Source organism: Thalassophryne amazonica, chromosome 4 (genome assembly GCF_902500255.1).
Source record: "Thalassophryne amazonica chromosome 4, fThaAma1.1, whole genome shotgun sequence".
NCBI lineage: Eukaryota > Metazoa > Chordata > Actinopteri > Batrachoidiformes > Batrachoididae > Thalassophryne > Thalassophryne amazonica.
Window position 1 is genome coordinate 69,336,931 of NC_047106.1, and position 22,424 is coordinate 69,359,354.

General features: G+C 49.3%; 1 protein-coding gene across 1 annotated transcript in view; it reads left to right on the forward strand.

Moving 5' to 3' along the window:
* The window catches only part of igsf5b (immunoglobulin superfamily, member 5b), a 127,417-nt gene that overhangs the window by 103,995 nt on the left and 998 nt on the right, over positions 1-22,424 (forward strand). The window contains 1 exon segment of the mRNA XM_034168778.1: positions 14,027-14,091. Coding sequence (XP_034024669.1) covers positions 14,027-14,091 — 65 coding nt within the window.

Here is a 22,424-nt window from a genome sequence, read left to right on the forward strand (position 1 = left end):
AGTCTGATAGAGTTTTTATTCCTTTTTCAAAGGTAAGATGGGCATCAAGAGTAAGTCCTAGATATTTATAATGCTCAGTATATGACAAGGGTACTGAACCAAAAAAAAAATTAAAATCAGACTGAAGTTCACCCTTCTTCCTAAAATGCATAATCTGCATTTTATCTTCATTTATCTTTAATCTCCATCTGTTGCACCAGTCATGAACTATATCCAGCTGTTTTTGAAGATCGTCTACAGTCTCTGCCAAGAGGACTAGGTCATCTGCACAGACAAGAGTGCCAACTGTAAGATCACCCAGTCTGACACCAAGATCTGCTTGCTTAATTTCCATTATCAAATCATTAATATAAATTGCAAACAGTGTTGGTGACAGTACGTCCCCCTGCTTAACACCTGACTGAGTTGAAAACCAGCCGATTCTATAGTCATTGATCTGCACACATGCAACTGGTGTTGCATGGTGGTGGTAAATTACTTTCAAGGCGTTATAAAATTTGCCATCTATACCAGTATTTAACAGTTTGAAACTAAGAAAATCATGATTAATGCATTCAAATGCTTTCTGAAAGTCTATAAAACATGAGAAAGTTGGTTTACTCTCTTGTATTCTCACTTGAACTAGAGTGGACAGAGAGAATATGTGGTCAATACAGGCTCTATTCTTTCGAAAACCATTCTGCTCGTCAACTAACAAATCAAATGTCTCCAGATAACTATATAATCGTCTATTAAGAATACTGGAGTAGAGCTTGTAAACACAACTTAAAAGACTTGTTGTGTCCCTCCCGTCGACACTGTGCGTAACAGCGATGTTCCACTGGTCGTCCAACGACCCCCCCCACCTTCCACTGAAGCTTACATAAGCCCCCCAGAGCCGTACGGAGGCTGTGTGGAGACGTGCGCAGATTTTCTTATGCAGTGCTCGCTCGTCTTCGCACAGCGTCCAGTCATGTACGCGACCGATGCTAGCAAGGTAGCTTATGTAATAAACCTGCTTCGCGGTGAGGCACGCGCTTGGGCTACAGCGCTCTGGGAGCAGAATTCACGGCTCCTTCTGACATATGATGGGTTTGTGAGGGAGCTCAGAACCGTGTTCGATCACCCTAATAGAGGCGAAACCGCTTCAACCGTGCTACTGTCAATGAGACAGGGGCGTCGGAGCGCAGCTGCCTATGCAGTCGACTTCCGCATCGCGGCTGCGAGGTCCGGCTGGAATAGCACTGCGCTCCGTGCCGCCTTCGTAAACGGACTGTCATTTGTTCTTAAGGAGCATCTGGTGGCTAAGGACGAACCGCGGGATTTAGATGGGCTCATCGATCTCGTCATACGGTTAGACAACCGGTTAGAAGAACGTCGGCGGGAACGAGACGAAGGGCGTGGCCGGGCACGCGCCGTCCCTCTCCCTTCCGGTTCCGACCGCGCTCCGCCCTCCCCACGCTCCACGGCCCGTGCGCTCCGTGGGACCACAGCTCCCCCTACTGACGAAGCTATGGACACGAGTAGGGCAACATTTAGGGCACCGGATGCACAGAGGAGACGGGCCCACGGAGCTTGTTTTGTTTGTGGTGCCATAGAGCACCATGTGAGAGACTGCCCCGAGCGGTTAAAACTCCAACGCCCGCCCCTAGAGACTGGGCTAAGGGTGGGCCGAGACATTCACGTGGGACACACCCACATTGCCACACGACTCCCAGTCACGATCCTTTATGAGGACTCAACCCTGAAGGCCCCAGCACTGGTGGACACGGGCTCTGAAGGGAATCTGTTGGACAGCAGATGGGCCAGGGAGATAGGGCTCCCTCTGGTGGCGCTTACCTCACCTGTTCAGGTTCGGGCGCTAGATGGCTCCCTACTCCCTCCGATCACGCATAAGACACCTCCTGTAACTCTGGTGGTGTCAGGAAATCACCGGGAGGTGATCGAGTTTTTTGTGACCCAGGCCACCTCCCGTGTGGTTTTAGGATTTGGATGTTGAAGCACAATCCCCGGATTGATTGGCCGTCCGGGGTAGTGGTGCAGTGGAGCGAGACCTGCCATCGGGTGTGTCTAGGTTCCTCGGTTCCTCCCGGCTCCCAAGCTAAGGAGGAGGTCAGAGTCCCGCCCAGTCTGGGGACGGTGCCGGTGGAGTACCATGACCTTGTTGACGTGTTCAGCAAGGATCTGGCTCTCACTCTTCCCCCCCACCGTCCGTATGATTGTGCCATTGATTTGGTTCCGGGCAGTGAGTTCCCGTCCAGTAGGCTGTACAACCTCTCACGGCCTGAGCGCGAATCAATGGAGACCTACATCCGGGACTCGTTAGCTGCCGGGTTGATCCGGAATTCCACCTCCCCGATGGGTGCAGGTTTCTTTTTTGTGGGTAAAAAAGACGGCGGACTTCGTCCATGCATTGATTATAGGGGGTTGAACGAGATCACGGTTCGCAACCGATACCCGTTGCCCCTGTTGGATTCAATGTTCACACCCCTGCATGGAGCCCAGATTTTCACCAAGCTCGATCTTAGAAATGCGTACCACCTGGTTCGGATCCGGAAGGGAGACGAGTGGAAGACGGCATTTAACACCCCCTTAGGTCACTTTGAGTACCTGGTCATGCCGTTCGGTCTCACAAACGCTCCCGCGACTTTCCAAGCGTTGGTTAACGATGTCTTGCGGGATTTCCTGCACCGGTTCGTCTTCGTATATCTAGACGACATACTCATCTTTTCTCCGGACCCTGAGACCCATGTCCAGCATGTACGTCAGGTCCTGCAGCGGTTGTTGGAGAACCGGCTGTTTGTGAAGGGCGAGAAGTGTGAGTTCCACCGCACGTCTTTGTCCTTCTTGGGGTTCATTATCTCCTCCAACTCCGTCGCTCCTGATCCGGCCAAGGTTGCGGCGGTGAGAGACTGGCCCCAACCCACAAGCCGTAGGAAGTTGCAACAGTTCCTCGGCTTTGCTAATTTCTACAGGAGGTTCATTAAGGGCTACAGTCAGGTAGTTAGCCCCCTGACAGCCCTGACCTCACCAAAAGTCCCCTTCACCTGGTTGGATCGGTGCGATTCCGCGTTCAAGGAGTTGAAACAGCGCTTCTCGTCTGCACCTGTTCTGGTGCAGCCCGATCCTAGTCGCCAGTTAGTGGTTGAAGTGGACGCCTCGGACTCAGGGATAGGAGCCGTGCTGTCCCAGAGCGGGAAGACCGATAAGGTCCTTCACCCGTGTGCCTATTTTTCCCGCAGGTTGACCCCAGCCGAACGGAACTATGACGTCGGCAATCGAGAACTCCTTGCGGTGAAAGAGGCTCTTGAGGAGTGGAGACATCTGTTGGAGGGAACGTCCGTGCCATTCACGGTTTTCACTGACCACCGGAACCTGGAGTATATCAGGACCGCCAAGCGGCTGAATCCCAGGCAAGCCCGCTGGTCACTGTTCTTCGGCCGTTTTGACTTCCGGATCACCTACCGTCCCGGGACCAAAAATCAAAGATCGGATGCTTTGTCCCGGGTACATGAAGATGAGGTCAAAACGGAGTCGTCGGATCCCCCGGATCCCATCATCCCGGAGTCCGCTATTGTGGCCGCCCTCACCTGGGACGTGGAGAAGACCGTCCGGGAGGCCCTGACACGAGACCCGGACCCCGGAACCGGACCGAAGAACAAACTCTACGTCCCACCAGAAGCCAGGGCTGCAGTTCTGGACTTCTGTCACGGTTCTAAGCTCTCCTGTCATCCTGGGGTGCGAAGAACCGTGGCAGTCGTCCGGCAGCGCTTCTGGTGGGCGTCCCTGGAGGCGATAGTGGACCGATTCTCCAAGGCGGCCCACTTCGTGGCCCTCCCGAAGCTACCAACGGCCCAGGAGACAGCGGACCTCCTAGTCCACCACGTCGTCCGTCTGCATGGGATACCATCAGACATCGTCTCCGATCGCGGTCCCCAGTTCTCCTCGCATGTTTGGAGGAGCTTTTGCCGGGAACTGGGGGCCACGGTCAGTCTCTCGTCCGGGTATCACCCCCAGACCAACGGACAAGCAGAACGGGCCAACCAGGAGATGGAGCAGACCCTACGCTGTGTGACAGCCGCACACCCGACGGCCTGGAGTACCCACCTGGCCTGGATCGAGTACGCCCACAACAGTCAAGTGTCATCAGCCACCGGCCTCTCCCCTTTCGAGGTGTGCTTGTGTGCGTTGTTTCCGGTGGTTGAGGGGGAGGTCGGTGTGCCCTCGGTCCAGGCCCACCTACGGAAGTGCTGTCGGGTGTGGCGTGCCGCCCGTTCTGCTTTGTTAAGGGCCAGGACGAGGGCGAAGAACCATGCAGACCGGCGGCGGGCCCCGGCTCCCACGTATCGTCCTGGGCAGGAAGTGTGGTTGTCCACCAAGGACATTCCCCTTCAAGTGGACTCCCCAAAACTGCAAGAACGATACATCGGTCCGTACAAGATACTCAAGGTCATCAATCCCGCCGCAGTGAGGCTCCAGCTTCCGGCCTCACTGCGGATTCATCCAGTATTCCACGTCTCTAGGATTAAACCTCATCACACCTCACCCCTCTGCACTCCGGGTCCGGCGCCACCTCCTGCCCGGATCATCGACGGTGAGCCGGCTTGGACCGTGCGCCGGCTCCTCGACGTCCGACGGATGGGCTGGGGTTTTCAGTATCTGGTGGACTGGGAGGGGTACGGCCCCGAAGAACGCTCCTGGGTGAAGAAGGGCTTCATCCTGGACCCGGCCCTCCTGGCCGACTTCTACCGTCGCCACCCTGACAAACCCGGTCGTGCGCCAGGAGGCGCCCGTTGAGGGGGGGGGGGTCCTGTTGTGTGGGCCGCTGAAGAGGAGGTACTGCTGGCCCACCACCACTAGAGGGCGCCCTGCCTGGAGTGCGGGCTCCAGGCACCGGAGGGCGCTGCCGCCTTACAGGAGCAGCCAGGATGACAGCTGTCACCCATCACTGGAGACAGCTGATCCCAATCAATAAGGAGGTATATCAGCAGGACGGCATCTCCACCTCATTTGCCGAGATATCGCCTTACCAAAGAGGTAACAATCTCAGCCTACACATACGTGTGACTTTAAGTGTATTCTTGTTGATTATCTGTAGGACAGCTGACTACCAGACAGAATTTGGATAAGTACTCACCTTCCTACATTTCTTGATTGTTGTTGACGAGAGGTGGAGGTGGACTCTCCACCCTCCGTGTTGCTGGGTGCAGCCGCATCCACACCTGACTGTTTCTGTTTCCTGCCAGCAGTACCGGATCCGACGAGCGGAGGCAGTGGCCACCTGGGAATTCGGGACTTGGCGGCTCCAGTATTCCCGGGGTTCGGTGGCAGAGGAAATCGGGTTGGTTCCGGTTCGACTTGGACAGACGTCTCCTATCGTCGAGCCTGCCCACACGACACCGTTGTAATTAAGCTCAATCTCCATATTGTAATCGGTTGTATTTGTTGTGCCTGTTTCACAACAGTAAAAACAGTGTTATTTGACTCCTCCATTGTCCGTTCATTTGCGTCCCCTGTTGTGGGTCCGTGTTCCTACACTTTCACAACAAGACCTATTCCTCTATAGTTCAAAGGAACTCTAGGATCATTATATGGGGACTTTGGAATTGGTTTAATAATGGATTTATACCATTCAGAAGGAACTAAGCTGTACTCAAAACACATGGAAAAAATTTACACAAAATTGGGAATAAACAGGGCACTTTAAGTAAGTCATTAGATAAATTATCAATACCTGTAGCTTTTCTTAGTTTAAGTGTATCAATCACCCTTTTTACCTCCTCCTGAGAGATGCTAGCATTTAAGTACGGGTTGGGGAAATAAGACGCTTGCTGCATATTAATTTCCATAACATTTTTTTCTTCAACTCTCTTTGCAAGAAAATAATTATTCCACTCTGGAAGGCAGTTACTTTGAGCAAATAAAGAACAAAAATCTTTTTCCCATTTTTTCAAAGCACAGTCCACAGAAAAGAGAGAGGATCCATTTTCCAACACCACTTCCATCAGGATAGGTTTAACCCTTTTCGGGCCCAACTTATTTATCAAGTTCCAAAACAAGTGAGGATTATTTGATTGCAAATGCTCTATTTTTAATGCCTGCCCCCTCTCATGTTTTCTTTTACAGGCTCTTTGTTTAACCTTAAATTCATTCCTTAATTGTTGTTTCCTCATGTCATTACTATTGTGAATAAAGAGTTCAAGACTAATAAACACAAGACTAATAAACATTAGTCTTGTGAATAAAGAGTTCTCCTCTTTGGAGGACAATAATCTGACCCATGTTTGTTTTTCCTGTGGATGGCACTGTTGTCAAGAAACAACATTTTAAGCTGCTCATACACCTGCCGGAGTTTGGCGTCATTCTGTGCTGCAACGTGCTGAGCTACAACAGAGTGTACTTCCTCTGACCACCTCAGAGCTGCTTGGTGCCCAATCCTCCAAAGCAGGCACATCACTCTGCAAAGTCAGGAAACCCCCCCCCCCCCCCCCCCCCCCCCGTAGCTCAGTGGCCTCCCACACACCTTGACCATGGTGGTGATCATATGGGATTGTACAGGAAAGGCTTTGCACACCCTCGATCCTCAACTCCTGATATTTCCAAGCGATTCTTTCTCTGCTTGGTGTGAAAATTGGATGCAAATCTGACCGAGCACCAGAAAAGTTTGAACATGTTCTTAACTGGCAAGCCTTTAAGCAAACTTTCACGAGTTGGGCTGATCTGTACTGAACATCATGTCAGCCTCCTGTCAAGATATGCATGAACACGGGAAGTTGTAAGAACTCTTTTTGCAGTGTTGTTGTAATCTACAGTTGAGAAAATGCCTATAATGGAATTTCTTGTCATATTTGTGACATAACTGCTTATTTTCAAGAGCAATTTCAACTCAATTTAATGGAAGTTGTATAAAGTGCCTGAATGATATATTCAAAACATGTTAATTACTCACAGCATTTAATCTTCTGGAGGAATCTTTGGGAGGTGATGGTCGAGTGGTTAAGCAGTAGGCTTGAAACCAGAGGAGCTTTGGTTCAAACTCCCGTATGGCCAGAAAATCACTAAGAGCTCTTGGGCAAACACCTTAATCCCAGAGTTGCTCCCAGTGTGTAGTGAGCACCTTGCATGGCAGCACCCTGACATCGGTGTGTGAATACATGAATGCGAGGCATTACTGTAAAGTGCTCTGAACTTCTGATGTAAATGGAAAAGTGCGATATGAATACAGTCCATTTGTATTCCATAATCAAATGGTAAAATTGTTATGCCGCAGGACCAATATTGGACATACTTCTTGTGTAACACTGTCACACATGACATCACCAGGATGGTTTCCAGAAGCTGTACTTAACAGAACACTGTACTTAAAGGAGAAAATCAATATTTTTGAACCTGGGGCCTACATATTTGTAAAATGTTCTGGGTTCAATATTTCACTTGGGATGAAAAAGCATTTAGTTTTGTTGTGTGGGCCGCTGAAGAGGAGGTACTGCTGGCCCACCACCACCAGATGGCGCCCTGCTTGAAGTGCGGGCTTCAAGTATGAGAGGGCGTCATAGCAACCGGGAGTGACAGCTGTCACTCGTCATCAGCACCAGCTGTCACTCATCCACATCACCACCACCTTAAAGGCCGGACTGCAGCTCCACCTCCCCGTCGAGAAATCAGCTACCTTGGAGGTAATTTCTCTGCTACACTTAACTCTGACTTAGAGTCTGAACTTCTTTGCAGCCGTTTTCCTGTGGTGTGCCTTATCTGAGGGATTGGCGTTTGGTGTGATCAGCGACGGCTTCGCTTCACACCCCAACCAGATAAGTGGTTAGACAGGAGCTGCACGAGTGTGTGACTGGAGGTGGAGGTGCTCCCTCCCAAAAGAACACAGACTGTGGGATTACTGAGTGTGCGTACTCACACTCACCTGTGCTGTTTCTGTTCTCTGCCAGCAGTGCCAGGTCTGACAGCTGGAGACGGTGACCACCTGGGGACTCAGGACTTGGCGGCTCCGGTGTTCTTCAGATCCGTTGGCGGTGAGGGCCGTGTGGGATCCGGCTCGGTTCTGGACGGGCGTCTCCTATCCTCAAGCCTGCCCACACATCACCCAACAAGTTCCAAACTTGTTGTTGTCTGTATTCCGTTGTGCACAGTTTACAACATTAAATTGTTACTGTTTGGCTTATCCATTGCCCGTTCTTTTACGCCCCCTGTTGTGGGTCCGTGTTCCTACACTTTCACAACAGGATTTCTCGGCCAGCGTCATGGATCCCGAGGGGCGTCAACCATCGCTTGAACAGCCAATGGAAGAGCGAGGTGCACAGGCGCCAGCAGGAGGCGTGTTAGGTGAGCTGCAGCACATCTTAACCGCTTTTACTGCTCGGTTGGACTTAGTTACTGAGCAGAGCATTGTTCTCAATCGAAGGATGGAGGCTCTCACCGCCCAGGTGGAAGCGCATGCTCAGGGCGCTGCTGCAGCACCTCCTCCTGCTGACCGAATGCCAGAGACAGACAGACATTCCATTCCACATTCCACCTTCCCCTGAAGCATACATAAGCCCTCCGGAGCCGTACGGAGGCTGTGTGGAGACGTGCGCTGACTTCTTGATGCAGTGCTCGCTCATCTTTTCACAGCGTCCCGTCATGTACGCATCAGACGCTAGCCGGGTGGCTTACGTTATAAATTTGCTTCGAGGAGAGGCACGCGCCTGGGCTACGGCACTCTGGGAGCAAAATTCACAGCTCCTAACGACATATACTGGGTTTGTGAGGGAGTTCCGACAGGTGTTCGACCACCCTCACAGAGGCGAGACCGCTTCAAGCATGCTACTGTCGATAAGACAGGGGTGTCGGAGCACAGCAAAGTATGCAGTCGACTTCCGCATCGCGGCAGCGCAGGCCGGCTGGAATGCTGTTGCGCTCCGTGCCGCCTTTGTAAACAGACTGTCCCTGGTCCTTAAGGAGCACCTGGTGGCGAAGGAAGAGCCGCGGGATTTAGACGGGCTTATCGACCTCGTTATACGGTTAGACAACCGATTAACAGAACACCGGCGGGAGTGAGACGAAGGGCGTGGTCAGGCACAAGCCGTCCCTCTTCCTCCCGGGTCCGAAAGGGAGCCGACTTCCCCACGCTCCACAGCCAGGGCACTCCATGTGACGACAGCTCCCCCTGCTGACACTGCTATGGAAATGAACAGGGCCAAAAGGCGATCAGATCAGAGACAAAGGAGGCTGATCCGTGGGGAGTGTTTTCTCTGCAGCTCAACCGAGCACACACAGAAAGAATGCCCCAAATGGTCAAAACAGCAGCACTCGTCCTTAGAGACTGGGCTAAGGGTGGGTCACAATACCCACGCGGGGAGACCCCGAAAATCTGCACGTATCCCAGTCACGATCCTGAGTGGGGATCTAACCCTTCACGCCCCAGCACTGGTGGACACGGGGTCGGAGGGGAATCTGCTGGATAGCAGATGGGCAAAGGAGGTTGGGCTCCCTCTAGTGGCCTTACCGTCACCATTGTCGGTGCGGGCACTAGATGGCACCCTTCTTCCACTAATCACACACCAGACACAGCCAGTGACATTGGTTGCGTCTGGAAATCACAGGGAGGAGATTGTGTTTTATGTAACACCTTCTACCTCCCGAGTGATTTTGGGTTTTCCATGGGTGTTAAAACACAATCCCCGGATTGATTGGCCGTCTGGGGTTGTGGTTCAGTGGAGCGAAACCTGCCACCGGGACTGTTTAGGATCCTCGGTTCCACCCGGTGTGACAGCTAAGGAGGAGGTTTTAGTTCCCCCCAATCTGGCGGCGGTGCCAGCCGAGTACCATGACCTTGCTGACGTCTTCAGCAAGGATCTGGCACTCACGCTGCCCCCGCACCGTCCGTACGATTGTGCCATTGATTTGATACCGGCACTGAGTACCCGTCCAGCAGGTTGTACAACCTCTCACGTCCGGGACGCGAATCAATGGAGACCTACATCCGGGACTCGTTAACTGCCGGGTTGATCCGGAACTCCACCTCCCTGATGGGTGCTGGTTTCTTTTTTGTGGGCAAGAAGGACGGCGGAGTCCGTCCATGCATTGATTACAGAGGGCTGAACGAGATCACGGTTCGCAACCGATACCCGTTACCTCTGTTGGATTCAGTGTTCACGCCCTTGCATGGAGCCCAAATTTTCACAAAATTGGATCTTAGGAATGCTTATCACCTGGTTCGGATCCGGGAGGGAGACGAGTGGAAGACGGCATTTAGCACCCCGTTAGGTCACTTTGAGTACCTGGTCATGCTGTTCGGCCTCACCAATGCACCCGCGACGTTCCAAGCGTTGGTTAATGACGTCTTGCGGGACTTCCTGCATCAGTTTGTCTTCGTATATCTAGACGATATACTCATCTTTTCTCCGGATCCTGAAACCCATGTCAAGCATGTACGTCAGGTCCTACAGCGGTTGTTGGAGAACCGGCTGTTTGTGAAGGGCGAGAAGTGCGAGTTCCACCGCACTTCTTTGTCCTTCCTGGGGTTCATAATCTCCTCCAACTCCGTTGCCCCTGATCTGGCCAAGGTTGCGGCGGTGAGAGATTGGCCCCAACCAACAAACCGTAGGAAACTGCAACAGTTCCTCGGTTTTGCAAATTTCTACCGGAGGTTCATCAAGGGCTACAGTCAGGTAGTTAGCCCCCTGACAGCCCTGACCTCCACAAAAGTCCCCTTCACCTGGTCGGATCGGTGCGAAGCCGCGTTTAGGGAGTTGAAACGCCGGTTCTCGACTGCACCAGTTCTGGTGCAGCCCGATCCCAATCGCCAGTTTATAGTTGAAGTGGACGCCTCTGACTCAGGGATAGGAGCTGTGCTATCCCAGAGCGGGGAGTCCGACAAGGTTCTCCATCCATGTGCCTACTTTTCCCGCAGGTTGACCCCGGCTGAAAGGAACTATGACGTCGGCAATCGGGAACTTCTTGTGGTGAAGGAGGCTCTTGAGGAGTGGAGACACCTGTTGGAGGGAGCATTGGTACCATTTACGGTTTTCACGGACCATCAGAACCTGGAGTACATTCGGACCGCCAGGCGTCTGAACCCCAGGCAAGCCCGCTGGTTACTGTTCTTTGTGCGTTTTGACTTTTGGATCACCTACCACCCCTGGATGAAGAACCAACGATCTGACGCCCTGTCCCGGGTGCACGAAGAGGAGGTCAAGACCGAGCTGTCAGACCCGACGTGGAGAAGACCGTCTGGGAGGCCCTGACACGGAGCCCGGACCTGGGGACAGGTCCGAAGGACAAATTGTACGTCCCACCAGAGGCCAGGGCTGCGGTCCTAGACTTCTGTCACGGTTCCAAGTTCTCCTGTCATCCAGGGGTGCGAAGGACCGTGGCAGTGGTCCGGCAGCGCTTCTGGTGGGCGTCTATGGAAGCCGACATCCGGGAGTATGTCCAGGCCTGCACCACCTGTGCCAGGGGCAAAGCCGACCACCACAAGGCCCAAGGCCTCCTCCAGCCTCTGCCCGTGCCTCATCGCCCCTGGTCTCACATCGGCCTGGACTTTGTCACGGGCCTCCCGCCGTCCCAGGGCATGACTACCATCCTCACGATAGTGGACCGGTTCTCCAAGGCGGCCCACTTCGTGGCCCTCCCGAAGCTCCCGACGGCCCAGGAGACTGAAGACCTCCTGGTCCACCATGTCGTGCGTCTGCATGGGATTCCATCGGATATTGTCTCAGACCGTGGTCCTCAGTTCTCCTCTCAGGTCTGGAGGAGTTTCTGCAGGGAACTGGGGGCCACCGTGAGTCTCTCGTCCGGGTACCATCCTCAGACAAATGGACAGGCAGAGCAGGCGAACCAGGAATTGGAGCAGGCCCTCTGCTGCGTGACCTCCGCGCACCCGACGGCCTGGAGTAATCATCTGGCCTGGATCGAGTACGCTCATAATAGCCAAGTATCGTCTGCTACCGGCCTCTCCCCGTTTGAGGTGTGTTTGGGGTACCAGCCCCCATTGTTCCTGCTAGTGGAGGGAGAGGTCGGGGTGCCCTCGGTCCAGGCCCATCTGAGAAGGTACCGTCGGGTGTGGCGTACCGCCCGCTCTGCCCTGCTCAAAGCCCGGAGGAGGGCCAAGAACCATGCAGACTGCCGGCGTGCCCCGGCCCCTACGTATCAGCTTGGGCAGGAGGTTTGGCTTTCCACAAAAGACATTCCCCTGCAAGTGGAATCCCAGAAATTAAAGGACAGATACATTGGACCTTTCACCATACTCAAGATCCTCAGTCCAGCCGCAGTGAAGCTGAAGCTGCCAGCTTCGCTGTGGATCCACCCGGTTTTCCATGTGTCACGCATCAAACCTCACCACGTTTCACCTCTCTGTACCCCCGGACCGGCGCCGCCTCCTGCCCGGACCATCGACGGGGAGCCGGCTTGGACCGTGCGCCGGCTCCTGGACGTCCGTCGGAAGGGCCGGGGGTTCCAGTATTTGGTGGACTGGGAGGGGTACCCGAAGAACACTCCTGGGTAAAGAGGAGCTTCATCCTGGACCCGGCCCTCCTGGCCGACTTCTACCGGCGGCACCCGGACAAGCCTGGTCGGGCGCCAGGAGGCGCCCGTTGAGGTTGGGGTCCTGTTGTGTGGGCCGCTGAAGAGGAGGTACTGCTGGCCCACCACCACCAGATGGCGACCTGCTTGAAGTGTGGGCTTCAAGCACGAGAGGGCGTCATAGCAACCGGGAGTGACAGCTGTCACTCGTCATCAGCACCAGCTGTCACTCATCCACATCACCACCACCTTAAAGGCCGGACTGCAACTCCACCTCCCCGCTGAGAAATCAGCTACCTTGGAGGTAATTTCTCTGCTACACTTAACTCTGTCTTAGAGTCTGAACTTCTTTGCAGCCATTTTCCTGTGGTGTGCCTTATCTGAGGGATTGGCGTTTGGTGTGATCAGCGACGGCTTCGCTTCACACCTCAACCAGATAAGTGGTTAGACAGGAGCTGCACGAGTGTGTGACTGGAGGTGAAGGTGCTCCCTCCCAAAAGAACACAGACTGTGGGATTACTGAGTGTGCGTACTCACACTCACCTGTGCTGTTTCTGTTCTCTGCCAGCAGTGCCAGGTCTGACAGCTGGAGACGGTGACCACCTGGGGCCTCAGGACTTGGCGGCTCTGGTGTTCTTCAGATCCGTTGGCGGTGAGGGCCGTGTGGGATCCGGCTCGGTTCTGGACGGGCGTCTCCTATCCTCAAGCCTGCCCACACGTCACCCAACGTGTAATTGACTGTAGTTCCAAACTTGTTGTTGTCTGTATTCCGTTGTGCACAATTTACAACATTAAATTGTTACTGTTTGGCTTATCCATTGCCCATTCTTTTACGCCCCCTGTTGTGGGTCCGTGTTCCTACACTTTCACAACAAGTTTGACCATTCGAACCTTCAAGGGCCACAGAGCTAGAAACAACTATATATAACAAGTGTATAGTATAGGGCCATCACAAACAGTAGAGTAAAATGCCTCTTCAAGTCATTCTTGCAGTCAGTAGTTTTAAAACTTTTCTTTGCATGTACTGAGGTAAATCTGCATGTGTATCTCCAAAGGTAAATGCTACATACTTCCTGACACGCTGAATCATATTTTAGCGTATCCACTGTCTAGGAGAAGCATTTTACTGTGGTGCTTTCTGCCTGCCAAACACTCTTCCTGCATAAAGCTGTTTTAGCCCATGATAGCAAGTTTAAAATCTTTTTAAGTTGAACTAAATGCAATATAAAAATAGGCCATAGGTTAAAAAATATTAGAATTCCCCTTTAAGCTATACTATAGGCATGCTATGGTTGTTTTTGTACGTATCACATGATATAACAAGAGCAATTAGAGATTTTGGACGTCCGCCAATCTGGATCCGGATCACCTCAAAAATGCAGTGGAGTCTTCCATGCTCGCTCTGTCTGTCTGTCTGTCTGTCTGTCTATCGTGAAAAATTGGTGAGAATCTGTGAGTCCAAAGTGTCTGTTGCTGGTCAGAAAGGGCAGGCTGCAAGGTTTGGCTGAGCTAAACTCCTGTTTTCACCGTGCAGAAGCAGGTCACAATGAGCTAATCAAGGACACAGGGAGCCAGATGGCCTCTGTCAGCATCCACAAGGTAAGCCAGACACAGTGGAGGTGGGAAATGCTGAGAGAGAGAGAGAGGACCAGGGGACACTCACTGGTTGCCACGTCCTCCTGGATGTGCTTGAAAGCAGGAGGGTATTACACTGTTACACCTCCAGTAGCATCCCATTAATGAGCTTGATGTCAGACAGCTCAACACATCCATTTAGCAGAGGTCTGGAAGAACACGCTTTTTTGATCACACTGGGTGAATTCAAATTGGTAAACCACATAGTGGCCCGCAGCGTGCTGTTAGCACTGTTTTCAGCTTACGGCAGTTACAGCAAAGTCAACAGTGTGCTTGTGTGATATCCTGGTGTTTCACTACTGCCTGTTTAAAAACTGTCTGTCTGATGGATCTAGTTGGATATCCCAGTTTCGGCTCAGCCCCTCTCCATTGTAATAATGAGAAATCTTTTATTTTGGTTTGATGACCTTATCTGTAGATTCTACTGATGGAAGACAATTATGTTTGAGATCTTTAAAGCAGAGATATTATATGCATTTTCAGTCAGTTAAAAAGAAATCGTGAGCACTGAAATACCCTCAGAAATATAGTTAATGCAACACAATTCTCTGTACACTTTTACACCTACAGTTTATTGATTTATACCCTTAGAGACCAGAACGTCTGATTTTTTTTCCCCCTTTTAGCTTGGGTCAGTTTGTAATCTCTCTCTCTCTCTCTCTCTCTCTCTCTCTCTCTCTCTCTCTCTCTCTCTCTCTCTCTCTCTCTCACACACACACACACACACACACACACACACACACACACACACACACACACACACACACACACACACACACAGTAAATAAAATCAATTTTATTTATATAGCGCCAAATCACAACAAACAGTTGCCCCAAGGCGCTTTATATTGTAAGGCAAAAGCCATACAATAATTACAGAAAAACCCCAACGGTCAAACGACCCCCTGTGAGCAAGCACTTGGCGACGGTGGGAAGGAAAAACTCCCTTTTAACAGGAAGGAACCTCCAGCAGAACCAGGCTCAGGGAGGGGCAGTCTTCTGCTGGGACTGGTTGGGGCTGAGGGAGAGAACCAGGAAAAAGACATGCTGTGGAAGAGAGCAGAGATCAATCACTAATGATTAAATGCAGAGTGGTGCATACAGAGCAAAAAGAGGTGAATAAAAAGAAACACTCAGTGCATCATGGGAACCCCCCAGCAGTCTAAGTCTATAGCAGCATAACTAAGGGATGGTTCAGGGTCACCTGATCCAGCCCTAACTATAAGCTTTAGCAAAAAGGAAAGTTTTAAGCTTAATCTTAAAAGTAGAGAGGGTGTCTGTCTCCCTGATCCGAATTGGGAGCTGGTTCCACAGGAGAGGAGCCTGAAAGCTGAAGACTCTGCCTCCCATTCTACTCTTACAAACCCTAGGAACTACAAGTAAGCCTGCAGTCTGAGAGCGAAGCGCTCTATTGGGGTGATATGGTACAATGAGGTCCCTAAGATAAGATGGGACCTGATTATTCAAAACAGTACTGTTAATCAGATAAAAAAAATATAAATAAAACCCTCATATGTTAGAAGTACTGTATTTATGTTCTGTGCATTCATCATAATGGTAAATTTAAGAATGTATGATCACATAGCACAAAACCTTAGGGCCCCTTCACACATAGTGCAAAGTTAGTCGAACTGCTCATTAAGTGTGCATGAAGCAGGAATCGTATGCAAAATGTGTAAATTCGTAGCTGATACGTAGCTAATACGTTGTACACCTGTTGCTACAACTATATGTGCACATCAGCGGGCTGAAAGGCAGAGTGTGCGCTGTGCAAGCCCATCTAACCGTCTCGTGGCAGGTGTCTGCCAAATTCCAGGTGACACGCATGAACATCTAACACTGCTCGCATGGCACTTAGAAAATGTGTGGCCATTAGCGCTATCATCAAGAAAACAGTCAGCAGATGATGACTCTTGAGCTGGATGTGAAATTTGTCTAAGTGCCCCATAACTGTGAAGTTGCCGAGTGCACATGTGGCATGTCAGAGTGTCGGCTCCCCCCAAACACGTGTGCGTGTGGTTCGCCCCCCCCGCAGGTGAGGCATCTCTCATCTGATCACAGAGTGACATCTTGGTCTGTGACAGGACAGGGGGCATGGCTGTTGGCTTGTCCTGGTCCTGTGGCAGCGCGCCACAGGACCAGGACAAGCCAACAGTGCGACAAATATGCCACTTTCACTCACATATCTGTTAGATGTTATGGGCACTCCAGATGAGGTTAGTGCTGGGCCGGCTAGCGTGCCCATTAGCATCAGCCTAGAAACGCCGGCTGTGGAGGACAGCTTTCGAACTGTGGCTAGGCGGAGGAAGCCCCGTAGGACTTGGTGCCTGGTTGTGGTACCCCGATCACACTCACCACTGTGAACTGTGAATCGATTCTCCCCCTTGGATTTGCCTGATGTGATTTCTCTGAGCCCACAAGTGACTTCCACTCCTGTCTCCAGGCCGAAACGCCGGACTTTAGTGATAGGGGATTCTATCACCCGCAAAGTCAAGTTGCAGACGCCGACTGACATTAAATGTATTCCTGGGGCCAGAGCTCCCAACATTACATCCCATCTTAGGGTGCTGATGCTGCAGAAGGGAAGACAGACTAAGGAACATGACATGAGATATAGTCACATAGTTATTCACATCGGCACCAATGATGTCAGGATGAAGCACTCAGAGGTCACAAAAATGGACATAGAGAGGACTTGTGACCTTGCCAGAAAGATGTGTTGGCATTGATTAATAGTCTCTGGTCCCCTCCCCTCCCAGGGTAGTGATGAGGTGTTTAGCAGGCTGACATTGTTAAATAGCTGGCTGGCACAATTTTGTAGACAGCAAAGCTTTAGCTTTATTGATAACTGGCCTTCGTTCTGGGCCGTGACATGCTGATGCCGGACGACCTCCACCCTACTGGGGAAGGCGCTGCCATCTTCTCTGCAAACATAGAGCTCTATAGGGGGGGTAACATTAGGAATCTACAGCAGGCCACGGAGCAGGTGATTAGAGACCCTGCAAGGCTTATGACGAATATGGGTGAGGAATCCATTAGCTTAGCGGAGAAATTAGTGCAGAAAATCCACTATGGTGATAGTGCAGTTTATCTGCCAGGGAGGGAAATTCAACAAGTTGAGACTGTGGCCTGCTTCCGTAGACCTGTCCATAAAAATCATGGAGGGATATGCTTTGCAAACCTAATACTCATCACTACATTGGATGATGTTGAAACTGAGGATGGCCCAGTCGTTGTTCCAGCAAAATCAAAGATTTCGTGTCTGCTACCTACAACTCGCATGGAATGTCTCAAACCTAAACCTACTTCTAGGCATCTTATATATGCTACTCTGGAACCACCCCTAAACCCAAACAGTTCAACTGTCAACCCCACTGAGTTCCTTAGTCTGGGTCTCATTAACATAAGATCACTATCCTCAAAATCATTGTTGATTAATGATCTAATTATTGATCATCACTTAGATATGATTGGGTTATGCGAAACCTGGCTTAAAGCTACAGCTGTCCACCCCTTAAATGAGGCCTGCCCACCAGCATATACATTTAGTCACGTCCCTCGTGATGCGAAGCAAGGCGGGGGTGTTGCTCTTATTTATAAATCTAGGTTTAGCTTATTAGCTGTTGGAGGTCACAGATATAATTCATTTGAGCATCTGATTCTCTGTTCTGCTGAGGACATTATGCATTGCCAAGGTCAGAAGAATAAAAATCAGCCATATAACTTGTCACTGTGTATAGGCCTCCTGGCCCATACTCTGAATTCTTAGATGAATTTGGTGCGTTCATCTCTAACGTGTCAACTAAAGCAGATAACATTCTGATCATTGGTGACTTTAATGTTCATATAAATGAAGCAGCAGGACCTTCGTGGCCGGGACGACGGTGGGGATCGAACCCACGCGGCTCGCACAAAAGACTGTTCCTCTACCAGGTCAGCCAAAAGGGAACTCCCCGTTAGCCAAGTTAGCGGGAACGTCTTTTCAATTGGGACCCGGGACTTTCATCCCGCTACACACTGCTGCTTCATAAATAAGCCTTCTGATCCCCTCTGCAAGTCATTTAAATAAAATGACACCTCTTTCCAAACGCTGTAATACAGACAATAAACTACAATTAACTAAAAAGTTTTTTTTTCCTCCCAAAATGAGACATCCTGCATTCTTTATGAATTACATCCTGACATATAGCACAGCCAGCTGCAAGAGCTCAGCTCAGATGTATGGAAAGACATTCATGCCAATAATGTCTGAAAATAAATGCTTTTGACAAAAACTACAGATTTTGTTTATTTCTATTTATGTCCAGAGTTTAAGGATCCAGTGACCAATTTCATATTTATTTACTTTAAGACTCAAAAAAATGTTTTTGACATAGAAGACCTGTATAGCCTACTTTTAGTATACCGAAAATTCACAAGAGATATCGATAAGGGAATCGATAAGGAATCGGATCGATAAGCGGAATCGATAATGGTATCGTTATCGATAAAATCTTATCAATACCCATCCCTAGTCACGACTGATATCTTTAAATGGCTTTGACGAAATTTAAGTTGCGGTACACTACGTTTGTTTTACGAGTGAGAGCATTTTACAGATTAAATGTGAATAAGCCAGTTTTGAGTTTCTCAGTGCGCATGCGTTTTCAAAACAGGTGACAGTGTTACTGTGTGCACAGCAGAATAACGTTGTCAATTGCTTTAGGCCCTAATTTTGTATTTTATTGACTGTACAGCCAGCGACACAGCTCCCTTTTGGCGCATACTACAGAAGACAAAGAATTACCCTTCCTTTTCACTGACTTTAAAAGTGTTACAGAAACATATGCATTATATGAACTTTATTACCTCAGTTTTTGTTTGTTTGACTTTCCTTCTCTGTTCTTTGTGCTCCTACTTAATTAGAATAATGTGTTTTTACTTGACAGTTTGAAGTGAGTTCTCTTTGTTTCAGAGGGCTTCAAACCCACTAAAATTCACCAGAATATGCAAAATTTTACTTGCTCTTTTAAAAATTTTCTGGGGGAGCACCCCCAGACCCTTCAGAATCAAGACTACACTCCTGCCCCACCACCCTTTTATGTACCTTTATGTTCAGGTTTTGCATTCTTTTTATGCTTTTTCTCTCTCTCCTTAGATGCTGTTTAGAATAGATTTGTATACTATGTAATGTGTTTACTGTATTTATTGAGGAAAAACAGAGTGTGTGCCCCCACTACACCACATTTTAGGGAATTGCTGGCATTGATTTTTGCCAGGAAAAAAATTGCAGTCAGATGAAAATTTATTGCTTTAACTCCCCCATGGGACACAGTGCGGGCAGCTGCTTGTACTGTGTTCCTGCTTGAAAGACACCATCGCGTGCAAGAACTGTCGCACCGGGACTGTTGCTTTCAAAGGACAAGAGCTGATCTTTCCAAACCCTCTTCCATTGTGTAATGGTCATCACCTTGTTTGTCCAAGAGAATGGGACAGGAGTGTCACAATGAGGAAGCAGGCTTCCAAATATGGACTTCTTTTTTATAACATATATATTGCAGCCTTGATTTTTATATGCACAGTCATACAATTGTGAGATTTCGGCGATCTTTATCGTAAAACAAAAAACATATTTAAGGATAAAAGGCAGATCATCTAAAGACAGCCATAGCCCCATGACTCCACTCATAAGTGGGGCTATTTAGTGGGAATATTTTTAGGACAGTCATGTCATTTTGTTTTTTCTTCCTTTCTTCCAACCTTCCTTTTCTCTCAAAAATTCTTGAAAGGGTAGTTGTAAAACAGCTAACTGATCATCTGCAGAGGAATGGTCTATTTGAAGAGTTTCAGTCAGGTTTCAGAATTCATCATAGTACAGAAACAGCATTAGTGAAGGTTACAAATGATGACAAGAGATGACAGTGGACTCATCTCTGTGCTTGTCCTGTTAGACCTCAGTGCAGCTTTTGATACTGTTGACCAAACATTTTATTAGATTAGAGATTAGAGCATGCCATAGGTATTAAAGGCACTGCGCTGCAGTGGTTTGAATCATATTTATCTAATAGATTACAATTTGTTCATGTAAATGGGGAGTCTTCTTCACAGACTAAGGTTAATTATGGAGTTCCACAAGGTTCTGAGCTAGGAACATTTTATTCATTTTATACATGCTTCCCTTAGGCAGTGTTATTAGAAAGCATTGCTTAAATTTTCATTGTTATGCAGATGATACCCAGCTTTATCTATCCATGAAGCCAGAGGACACACACCAATTAGTTAAACTGCAGGAATGTCTTTCAGACATAAAGACATGGATGACCTCTAATTTCCTGCTTTTAAATTCAGATAAAACTGAAGTTATTGTACTTGGCCCCACAAATCTTAGAAACATGGTGTCTAACCAGATCCTTACTCTGGATGGCATTACCCTGACCTCCAGTAATACTGTGAGAAATCTTGGATTTCTTGAATTTGCGCAATATCTCTAAAATTAGAAAGGTCTTGTCTCAGAGTGATGCTGAAAAGCTAATTCATGCATTTATTTCTTCTAGGCTGGACTATTGTAATTCATTATTATCAGGTTGTCCTAAAAGTTCCCTGAAAAGCCTTCAGTTAATTCAAAATGCTGCAGCTAGAGTACTGACGGGGACTAGAAGGAGAGAGCATATTTCACTCATATTGGCCTCTCTTCATTGGCTCCCTGTTAATTCCAGAATAGAATCTAAAATTCTTCTTCTTACTTATAAGGTTTTGAATAATCAGGTCCCATCTTATCTTAGGGACCTCTTAGTACCATATCACCCCAATAGAGCGCTTCGCTCTCAGACTGCAGGCTTATTTGTAGTTCCTAGGGTTTGTAAGAGTAGAATGGGAGGTAGAGTCTTCAGCTTTCAGGCTCCTGTCCTGTGGAACCAGCTCCCAGTTCAGATTAGGGAGACAGATACCCTCTCTATTTTTAAGATTAAGCTTAAAACTTTCCTTTTTGAAAAAGCTTATAGTTATGGCTGGATCAGGTGACCCTGAACCATCCCTTAGTTATGCTGCTATAGACGTAGACTGCTGGGGGGTTTCCCATGATGCACTGAGTGTTTCTTTCTCTTTTTGCTCTGTATGCACCACTCTGCTTTTAATCATTGGTGATTGATCTCTGCTCTCTTCCACAGCATGTCTTTTTCCTGATTCTCTCCCCTCAGCCCCAACCAGTCCCAGCAGAAGACTGCCCCTCCCTGAGCCTGGTTCTGCTGGAGGTTCCTTCCTGTTAAAAGGGAGATTTTCCTTCCCACTGTCGCCAAGTGCTTGCTCATAGGGGGTCGTTTGACCGTTGGGGTTTTTCTGTAATTATTGTATGGCTTTTGCCTTACAATATAAAGCGCCTTGGGGCAACTGTTTGTTGTGATTTGGCGCTATATACACTCAACAAAAATATAAATGCAACACTTTTGGTTTTGCTCCCATTTAGTATGAGATGAACTCAAAGATCTAAAACTTTTTCCACATACACAATATCACCATTTCCCTCAAATATTGTTCACAAACCAGTCTAAATCTGTGATAGTGAGCACTTCTCCTTTGCTCCGATAATCCATCCCACCTCACAGGTGTGCCATACCAAGATGCTGATTAGACACCATGATTAGTGCACAGGTGTGCCTCAGACTGTCCACAATAAAAGGCCACTCTGAAAGATGCAGTTTTGTTTTATTGGGGGGGGGGATACCAGTCAGTATCTGGTGTGACCACCATTTGCCTCATGCAGTGCAACACATCTCCTTCGCATAGAGTTGATCAGGTTGTCAATTGTGGCCTGTGGAATGTTGGTCCACTCCTCTTCAATGGCTGTGCGAAGTTGCTGGATATTGGCAGGAACTGGTACACGCTGTCATATACGCCGGTGCAGAGCATCCCAAACATGCTCAATGGGTGACATGTCCGGTGAGTATGCTGGCCATGCAAGAACTGGGACATTTTCAGCTTCCAAGAATTGTGTACAGATCCTTGCAACATGAGGCCGTGCATTATCCTGCTGCAACATGAGGTGATGTTCTTGGATGGCACAACAATGGACCTCAGGATCTCGTCACGGTATCTCTGTGCATTCAAAATGCCATCAATAAAATGCACCTGTGTTCTTCGTCCATAACAGACGCCTGCCCATACCATAACCCCACCGCCACCATGGGCCACTCGATCCACAACACTGACATCAGCAAACCGCTCACCCACACAACGCCACACACGCTGTCTGCCATCTGCCCTGGACAGTGTGAACCGGGATTCATCCGTGAAGAGAACACCTCTCCAACATGCCAAACACC